Source organism: Lygodium microphyllum, chromosome 28 (genome assembly GCF_053477565.2).
Source record: "Lygodium microphyllum isolate KBCC chromosome 28, Lygodium_microphyllum_v1.1.10, whole genome shotgun sequence".
NCBI classification, from domain to species: Eukaryota; Viridiplantae; Streptophyta; class Polypodiopsida; order Schizaeales; family Lygodiaceae; genus Lygodium; species Lygodium microphyllum.
In genome coordinates this window covers 40781010-40791270 of record NC_141162.1, presented here as the reverse complement: position 1 = coordinate 40791270, position 10261 = coordinate 40781010, and the positions used below count along the sequence as shown (strand labels likewise).

The 10261-nt window shown below is 41.0% G+C and overlaps 1 protein-coding gene across 1 annotated transcript; it reads right to left on the bottom strand.

Annotated features, from left to right (window-relative positions):
- Positions 1 to 585: 585 nt before the first annotated feature.
- LOC148011389 (uncharacterized) lies at positions 586 to 9686 on the bottom strand. The gene is made up of 3 exons (XM_087670352.1): positions 9561 to 9686; positions 9212 to 9488; positions 586 to 692 (listed from the first exon to the last, which is right to left on the bottom strand). The coding sequence occupies exons 1-3, from the start codon at positions 9681 to 9683 to the stop codon at positions 586 to 588; spliced, it is 507 nt and encodes a 168-aa protein (XP_087526478.1). The 5' UTR covers positions 9684 to 9686.
- Positions 9687 to 10261: the final 575 nt, after the last annotated feature.

Genomic DNA, 10261 nt, shown 5'->3' with positions numbered 1-10261 from the left:
GCATTAGTCAACCCAAAGGGCATGACCATGTAAGCAAAGACGCCCCACTCGGTGGCGAAGGCAGTCTTATGCTTGTCGGCAGGATGAACTTGCACCTAATTGTATCTAGAGAAGTCGTCCAGGAAGTTGTAGGCCTCTTTGCTCGCCACTCTTTCGAGCATGTGCTCGGTGTGTTGCAATGTTTTTGGCATACAAGATGAACGTATTTCTCTTTGGATATCTCTTAGATTTGGAGTACATGGCTTGACATGGCATGGTATAAGTAAATCATTTTGATTTTTGGGATATGAGAAGGTCTTACCTAATAGTAGTGTCTTATCCTGATTACAAAAATGCTTTGGACAAATTGAGAAGCACACAATGCTAGTGTCAAAAGACACTTGAAGGTAAATATAAGGAAGTGGGAGATCACTTTAATCTCAATAAATTTTGGAGAGGTAGATTGTGAAAGGGTTTTAGCGAAGTGGTTTGTACCTTAGTGATAAGGTTCTTTACCTTTTAATCTATTGGAGAGAATATCACAAAGTGCCATGGGTTACGACCCTTACGCCCCTGATCAGACCAAACGACGGTGATCGCACCTCATCAGCCCCTGCTTCCTCTTCCGCCGAGCAGAACACCTAGGGCAGCTTCCAAGGTCTCCTTGCCCTTTCTCACCTCACAGGCTCCAATGCAGACGAGGCTTGTGGCTCCTGTAAGAAATAACATCGAGTATTCAGAAATTAAAAAACTTCTACTCTCTTGCAGGCGGGGAGCTACTTTCTCTTCCTTTGGCACTTCTCTGAACCCTAAGCTAGCTATGTGAGCCTCTGATTCGATGCCCTTAGTATCACCCACAACTCTCTCTCTTTTCTTCTGCAACAATAATCTTGAGCCAAGAGTAGCTGTTGGGTAGTGAAAGGATCTCCTATTTTTTATGAATGCACCAGACAAGCTTGAGTTCTTCTTATAGTATCCTGCTGCCACCGTCGTCATCACGCATCACTGCATCTCGCTCCTTGTTAGAAGCTTCTATCTCTGCTACCGAACCTTCTAAGATTGAGTCCAAGGAAACCAAACGGGAAGGACTCAGCGATCCTCTGATGAGGATTCCAGATAGGGTTGGAGGATGAGACATGTGTTCTGATGATAAACTTTGAGGTTGGGATGGATCAAATAAATATTCATAAAAAAATAAGGGCTATAGCTACTATTCTGCTCTTCTAAACCCCTTGGAGTCTGTAAGCTTTAGAAGAGCACCTTGGAGTCTGTAAGCTTTGAGCAATCATAAGAAGATTTCAAAACAAGTTTCTTGAGCAATACCTCAAGCAGCACCTCCTTCCTTGAGCTCATCCACCTCGTACAGTAGGACAGTGGATGTGTGGATGGCTTAAAGAAATTGAGATGGAAATAGGATTTTGATGGCATGTACAAGGGGGGGGGGGGGGAAATGAAATAGGAAGATTTTAAAGTATGCAGGGAAGAAGTAAGATGTGTCTACGAGCTATCTAGCTCAGTCATGGATCTGATACCATGTTAAAAAACATAGACCTAGAACTAGATCAACTATTGTGGATGCAAGTCAAACACACAATACATTATCAGAATAATGAATTTTAACTCAAGTGAATTAGGTTCGAAGATAGATTAGCTTGCTCATAAACACAATCTTGAGTGACTCAATTGATAGTACCATTTTTTGAAATGAGTGTCAAGTACATGCTTATATAGCTTTTGGGTAGTACCATTATCATTTCCGTCCTTATGAGATTCTGGACATCTCTTCCTTGAGCTTTTCGAGCATACAACAAAACTTTTCGAGCATACAACTTTTGTTATCTCTCTTATACAAAGCCTCTTCTAGGCATATATCATTTGATTTCTCAATAAGGTCTTGATGCATTAGTTAGCTCCATTGGAGGTGTCCCACAAGGGCTTTTCGTTCGACTGGAGCGATCGTAGTTACCCTTGGTTCATGCAATGCAAATTTTTTTCCAACAAGACTGGTTAGGATTCAACGAACCTTAACGAAGTTCTGGCATAGCCACCACACCTTTCCACTAAGATAATTAGTGATCAAGGTTTTAAGACCTGACCCTAGGTAAGTCAATGCTCAGCTCTACCTAATTTTTCCTAATTAATATTTCATTTAATCTCTTGAGAGAAGCTTCCAGCTTACCGGGACCACCCAATCGTAGAATGGATCCGTCGTCAAGGATCTCGTCCACCCGCTTTCCACAAATGGTTTTCTTTAGTTTTCTAATTACCTATCACATTAAGTTATGACATATAAAAGCAACTTTGTTAATTAGCTCATTATCACAGGTTCCTTTGCGTAATTTTACGACACAACACAAAGATAGAGAAAACAGTCTTTTGGTTATTTTGCAAAGTTATTTACAATGATTTTCTCATTCTACATATGCAGAAGATAACCCTCTGTTCACCGAAAAATCCCTTCTGTCTGTGAAGAAGAAAAAAAACCCTCCAAGATTTCTGTCCCTTCACTAGCACCCGGGGACTCCAAGATTGCATCCTAATTCGTGTGAGGGTCAGGCAGTTCCTAGGAGCGATCAAGAGATTTATGGCCAGAGCCCCCCTGGCACTCCCATCTCCCCTTGCCTAACATATTTCTCACCGAGTGACCTCTCCCCACCGGTGGGGCCAGTCCAAAGCTCCTCGCAATGGTACAAAACAATCCCCCTTGGAGCAGGGTTCCGCATCTAGCCGTGGGGAAGGCATAGCGCGATCTTTCCTCTTATTATCTTGATTTTCATGTGCTACCATCAATGCATGCATAAATAAAAAAGAAATAAGAGTAAGTGTTTTTACCATAGAAAGTAACCCACCCAAATCTAGGGTTTCTCTTTTAAAGTCCCCATCTTATTCATAGGGTTTCACTTCCTACTTGCAACTCTTTTTTGAGATCCGCAAGTTATTTTGTGAATCTAAAGTCTATTTTATACTTATGAAAAATTTGGTATTTCTATCCTAAAAGATAACATGGGCATTTATACCTATGGTAGGCAATTCATGCGCTGCCATGTCCTAACCCGCACTTAGCAGGATTTCAAATGCTTTTCCAAGTCTGTTTAGACTTTAGAATTTGTATCGACAAATTCTTAGCAATATCCAATAAGTCCTACAAACTTTCGATATTTATTTAATTTATTCATACTGATAGTTTCAGGGTTGTCAAGTATTTTATAGTTGTTTTTGCTTCAATATTCTCGATATTTAAGGTAAGGTTTCCTCACTAACTCATACATGGATCAACTCATGATATTGACACTCTCGCTAATATAATCATTAATATTAAGATTATGTATGTTTTCAGCAAAAAAATAATGTTGATTTTATTCTATTCTTATTTTATGGTTTAATTGATGATGTTGGACCATTTGTCAAACTTTCAACATTATCTAGAAAGAAAAATTTTCATTTAGTTATGTCCTAAGTGCAATGTTGATTGTTTTTTTGAAAACTTTATTCTAGGCAATGCAAAAATCATAAGTGTAATTTTTCTTTCATCTTTCAGACATCGAATTATATTACTATGCACCTAATTTATCCACATCTAGTATATATTTTTATATACAATTTTTTGTTGATTTAATGTATTGATTATTTCATGATATTATCTAAATAATTTTTCATAAATTATTATAATAATCATAACATCTATTTATCATTAGCAAAATGAAATAGAGATAGTCACTTTCAGGGTAGAATTATAAAATATTCCCTTCTCTAACATCGTCTACCTTTTTTTTGTTATTATAATCACATGCGTCATTAATGAAATAACAATAAATATCACGAAATAAACCATAATTAAGATATTTTTTTAATGATAGGCATATAATCTTTTTTCAAGTGAAAGAGTCTTTTCACTGAATAGTTAATTGTTATATTACTTATGCTATTTTCCTAAGTGAGAGTTCATATGCATTTTCTTTAGAATGCGTTTGTAATAGTTTAAAGTCAAATATAGCAATAAGCTTATAAAACATTATTTTTTTCCAAACCGACGAGATATTACCTCTCTCAGGTCTGTTGTAACGAGGGTTTTGCCAATTCTTACTACGTCATTTTCTCCATCGGCCACATTCTTTTCTTCCCTTGCTTCAAATGGGCTTTTTGAATTTCTACGACCTCACGGAGCCATGGATGTCAGACGAAATTGACGCGGTAGTTCAGGGAGAGTTGATAGTCATCCAAAAAAATTTCACCAGCATTTTGCTTAGCGATCTGGCTATATAGGAGAAAGGCATAATAGGGGGTAGAGAAAATGGAAATGAGGTAAAAGAGGGGTATTTTCCTCCTTCAAGGCTCAAGCTACAATGAAAAAGAGAAGTAGAGAAAATTTTCCATCATCAGGAGGCTTTCTTCTTGCTTTCTTTGTAAAGGAGAGGGGATGTATTTATAAGCATGAGGGGGGAGCATGCAGTCAACTTATTCTTTTGGCTACTTATCAAGAGCCAATTGGGTTTTATTAAAAATGCATTTTGATTGCCTACCTATTAGATGGTGGCATGATGATGATTTTAAAATGCTTTTTCTCCCTCCGGGCGTTAAAAATGTCATGAATTTTGGTCTATTTTTTCAAAAACGTTTTTTTTTCTTCAAAACAACTTCATCTAGTGGTCTCATGACTTATCTAGTTTATAAAGTCATGTCATACTCTTTGATACTTAGCTTACTCAATATCACACTCGTTCTTGCGTGTTCTTTGTCTACCAATTAAGGCTTTTGCGATTTGCCTTGCGGTTATGAAATCAATGAGATCTTTGACTCATTAAATGAAATCGAGAATACTAAATCAAATATAATGCAGAAAAATTTATGATCAAGCCGTCGTAATATTATTTACAAGGCGTCTATGCTTTTTATTGGCTAGGAACATTGAGACATCTCCTTGTGTTGGATTGCGGAATTACTTTAATTCGAGACTCAATATTAAGAAAATTACGTGTGGTTACTTATGTGATAACTCGACGAGTAATTTTTAAAACATCTCAAGCCCGAATTTGTTTCTTGATATGAAGTGTTATGGTAGGAATATTACATGCTCTCCCCTCCCCCCAATTCCTCTCTCTCTCTCTCTCTCTCTCTCTCTCTCTCTCTCTCTCTCTGCCTTCTATTTTAGTATATTTTTTCTCATCTCCTAGTTCTCTCTCTCTCTCTCCCCCTCTTTCTCCTCTCTTTTCTTTCTCTCTCCCTCTCCTCTTTTTTCCTTTTTTTCTTATTTTTCTTCTCTCTCTCTCTTCATTCTCTTTTTAAATTTTTTCTTTCCTCTCTCTATTAATCTCTCTCTCTCTCTCTTTGTTTATATTCTCTCTTCTTCTTCTTTTCTCTCTCTCTCTCTCTTTAAATTTTATCTTCCCTCTCTCTATAATTCGTTGGTCATGTTCTCTCTCTCTCTCTCTCTCTCTCTCTCTCTCTCTCTCTTCATTTCCTCCCTTCAGTTTTCCTTAAAGTATGTAATTTTATCTTTTTCCTATATATAAGTCTCTCTCTTTATGTTCATAATCTCTCTCTTCTTCTCCTCTCTTTCTCTCCTTCTCTCTCCCCTTCCCCTCTCAAAAAATATTTGAATTGAAAAAAGACTTTTCTCTTTCCTCTTTTCCCCCATCTCTCTTCCTCTTTTTTCTTCTTCTTCTTCTTCTTCTTCTCTCTCTCTCTCTCTCTCTTTCTCTCTCTCTCTAAATTTTTTTCTTTCTCTTTCTTTTAAATTTTATTTTTCCTCTCTCTATAATTCTCTCTCTCTATGTTGAAATTCTCTCTTCTTCTTCTTCTTCTTCTTTTCTGTCTCTCATTTTCTTCTCTCCCTGCTTTTCTTCTCTCAGTCTCTCTCCCCTCTTTTCTTCTCCCCCTCTCTCCTCTCTTTTTCTTTTTTCTTTTCCCCCCTCTCTCTCTTAAATTTTCTATTTTCTCTCTATAATTCTCTTTCTCTTTGTTCCCCCTCTCTCCCTCTCTCTCCTCTTCTTTCTTTTTTTCTCTCTTTGTATCTCTCTCTCTCTCTCTCTCTCTCTCTCTCTCTCTCTCTCTCTCTCTCTCTCTCTCTCTCTCTCTCTCCCCCCCCCTTATTTTTCTTTTTCTCTCTTTCTCTTTTAAGGTTTTTTTCTCTCTCCTTTTTCTCTATATGTTTTTCTTCTCTCTCTATTTTTCTCTTTCCTCTCTTCCCCTTTCTCTCCCCTATTTTCTCTCTCTTTCAAATTATTTATTTTCTCACTGTCTCTCTCTAAGTCAAAAACTATATTTAAAAAAGTTTAATTAAAAAAAGACTATTCTCTTTCCTCTTCCGCCTCTCTTCTTCTTCCTCTCTCTCTCTCTCTCTCTCTCTCTCAAAGTGTGTGAAAAACTATGTCAAAATTTATTAAAGTAAAAAAAACTTTTAAAATATTTAATTTAAAAGTTTAAATTGAAAAATTTAACCTAACAAAGAGAGAGAGAGAGAGAGAGAGAGAGAATCTAGGCCCTACACATGAGAGAGAGGGGGGAAGAATTTAATTAAAAAGGGGAGGGGAAAAGAGAAAGGGAGAGATCATACATGAGAGAAAGGGGAGGGGGTTTTGATTTGAGAGAGAGAGAGAGAGAGAGAGAGAGAGAGAGACACTACAAGATATAGACCTTATAGCGACGTTTAAAGCGACGAAAATACAAACAACAAAATTTGCCCCCGTCGTCGCAAAAAGCGTCGTTATTGACGACGCCATGGAATCGTCGCTATTTGCGTCGCTATATGCATCGCTATTTGCGTCGCTATATGCGTCGCATTTGCGACGCATATAGCGACGCAAATAGCGTCGCATATAGCGACGGTTATTTTGCGACGCTGATAGCGACGATAATAGCGACACCTGCAGTAAATTTGCGACGCAAATAGCGACGGTAACAGAGAAAAAAAAAATTTTGTGGCAGGGCAGCAAGCTGCCCTGCCACATATAGCACTGTGTGCTGTATGAGAGCCATACAAAATAGTTTCTGCACTGCTGCATACAAAGCGTTTGCAAACAAAAAGAATCTATACTGAAATCATAAAACTGATAGATGAAATAAATACATGATATCGCATAAAATGCGATTGGTACAATCATAAAACAATATCACTAATACATAGAAAATGTCTACATAGATCGGGCGACTAAAAACTAAAGGTATGTGAGCGCTAAGGATCCGAGGGCGAGCTACAAATCGTCGTCCCCCGAAAGCTCGTCCCTCTGCAAAGGAGCATCAAACAGATTCTGCAGAAAAAGAAACAACATATCAATCCACCATACAATAATGCATTCAAATATCTCATGGTAACTACGGACATGAAAGATGAGAGACTTACTGGGCCGCCGCGTCTGTACAATCGGTCGATCAATGATCTGAGACCGTGCCTCTCTGCATATTGAGTCTCAAGGCCTTGCGGATCACGATTTGTAATGGAGTGCTGCAAAGAAAACAAAATGCTAACTGTTAGAAACATGATTGTCAGTACAAATAACATCTCAAAAAAACAAATAAGCAAAACAAAAGAGAAACTTACAAAGTCCTCCAAATATGTCCTGTGGCCGCCACTCCCAAGATGATGTACTGATCCGGCCTCGATTCGTGCCCTCGCCGCCTCCCGCTGCTGACTCCAACGTCCTGGCGAATTTGTAGCCTCCTCCCTCAGTCGGCGCCAGTCCTCTGCATCTAACCACTCGGGCTTTGGAGCCCCACTCTTGATTGCCTTGCGTGCGTCGGATCGTCTATGTGACATGTATGCACGCATGCAATCCATCATCCAGCCCGTAGAGAATCTATCCACTGCGGCTGGCACCGGGAACTCCTCGTGCAAGGATGCTACTATGTACTCCTTGCTCCCCTCCGGTATGTTCCTCCAATGATCCAGGACGTTGTGCCGAAAAACTTGTTGGCACAACTCCCTCATGCGAGCCATCACCCTCCTCCCCTCATCATTCATGATGATAGCTCCTGACCTGCCATCCACTAGGTATCCATAATCCCTAGGAGTGTGCCTCGTATGGGCCCTCTCCCATCTCCGTCCACGCTCCTGGGCATATCCAGGAGACCCCTGAACATCCGGTGTACCGACGGGGGTACCCTCTCCCGGAGTGCCACTGAAAGGGGTGCCACCAGAGGGGGTGCCACCAAAAGGAGTGCCACCAGAGAGGGTGCCACCAAAAGGAGTGCCACCAAAAGGCGTGACATCTGCCGACGGCTGCGCAAAAGCGGGAGTAACTGGAGTGGACGTCCCCACAGGTGTGACAAATCCTGGAGGTGACCGAGCTCTAGCTGAACGACGAGACGGAGACACCGCGTCCGTGTCTCCACAGCAGTACCCCCCTGATCCTCCTGCAGTCGCAGTCCCTCCCTCTGGCCCAAGTCGCGAGCGTCGAGATCGTTTGCTCGAAGCTGAAGCATCTGATCGCACTGAAGCTGATCTAGCAGAGCGCCCTGACGAAGAACGAGACAGCTCCTGATCTGCTATCTCTCTGAATCTCGCGAGCTGATCTGGAGACATACGTGCCATCATCTCCTGAAACTCCTCATCGCTCATCCCTCGACTCATCCTGAAAATATCGATACCTGCAGAGATAAAAAATAATGTTAGAATAATCAATTGAAACTATACAAAGCGCATTAATATAAATCATTTTTGAAAAATCCATCTTTTAATGCATATCTTATCTACCTTTATGGAAGATCTAAACAACGAATTGAGTAATACAATTCTCCAAGAATGAAGTATTCTATGGTCCTATGTTAATCTCCTGACATAACTCTGCATACACTGGAAGGTCGATAGACATGTCACTACAAAAGAACGAGTCTGCCTCGTTCTCAAAAAATTCTACGACTTCAGTATTTCCATCATTGTTAGCCGATGCGGGCTCCAAGCTTGCGGTGGCCTCCACCCCTTGTAATTTCGATCCCTCTATTTGCATATATTCTTCATCTATGCCTGGAACATCGCTTTGATCGTATACTCTCGCACCTCGAGGAGTTGAAGGTATAACATACCACCATCGAGGTTGTCGGGGATTTGGATAGAAGATTACCTGTTCACAAACACTTACAAACCGTCTTCAAACCATTGTGACATAAAGCATGTCGTATTACAATTAGCAAGCAAATGACTAGAAGATTACCTGTTCACAATGTGCCGGCAACACAAAGGTGTCGCGCAAATCCATCCATTTTTTTTCGGAATCTATTTCGAGAAATCCAGATGGACCTCGTCGAACCGTTGCGCCAGCTCCTCCAAGTACCACTTTGAACCACTGCACATCGAATATTATCATGGAGAAGCTACGGTAATCCACCGTAATAATACTTTGCAAATTCCCAAAATACTCCATCTCATCCACAACCGTGTTCGGATCCGTTGCTCGTCGCCGGCTCTCTTGCTCAAACCTTGCCATGACACCACAGTCCATTGTGGAGCGCATTTTGTCAATACGCTCCACCCGAAAATGTCGTCCGCGCGACCACGCTGCACTATATATTTTGTACTGCACATTGAAACACTCAAATTAGATGTAGCAAACAAATTCAGATACGACACATTCTAAACCCCTCATTACCTTTGGACTACATCCCCTCGAGAACTCCCACTCCTCCATTGAGACCTCTGCCCCTTCGCTGGATGCTGCGATCAAGGCTCCATGCAACCATCGTGTTGACATAAACCGCGGCATCTCCTCCATGCCTTCGGGATATCGAATCGGTCGGTGACGCGTACTGCGTCGGAATTTAGCTCGCGCTTCCTCTCGATCTTGCCTTGCAATTTGGTACTTGGCGAGCCACGTCTCCATGGAGGCATGGTGCAACATACAAAAGCGATTCACCTTCTCTTCCATTGAGGCATCCATTCTTTTTTCTACCCCATTTCCAACCACCACATCTCCAGTCAGCCTGTCATCGTCCTTGAGCGTCCATAGCATTTCATTGTCTGGTTCCACCGTTGGTAGCCATTGTGAGATATGCACTAATGCCTCTGACACCAACCAACCCTCCGCCATGCTACCTTCCGGACGAGCTCGTTGTCACACAAAGCCTTTCAGGGTTTTCATGAAGCGCTCCAGGAAGAACATCCATCGCGTATGGACAGGTCCGGCAATCTCCACTTCGTCCACAAGATGCACAAGAAGGTGAACTTGTATCGTGAGCATGCTAGTGGGCAGGTATTTCTCAAAGAGACAGACCGTCTCAACTGCTCCCCGCCTTGCGGATTCAATAGAGGACGTCTTAATCTCTTTCTGTGAGATCCATTGCACCAAAGTCG

What these genes read in the sequence shown, in the direction of transcription:
- LOC148011389 (XM_087670352.1), bottom strand. Translation starts at nt 9,683, where the DNA reads ATGGAGGAGATGCCGCGGTTTATGTCAACACGATGGTTGCATGGAGCC. An exon ending in CGAGGGGATGTAGTCCAAAG is followed by an intron (nt 9,489 to 9,560) that starts GTAATGAGGGGT and finishes TTCAATGTGCAG; the next exon opens with TACAAAATATATAGTGCAGC. An exon ending in TGGCGCAACGGTTCGACGAG is followed by an intron (nt 693 to 9,211) that starts GTCCATCTGGAT and finishes TATTTCTTACAG; the next exon opens with GAGCCACAAGCCTCGTCTGC.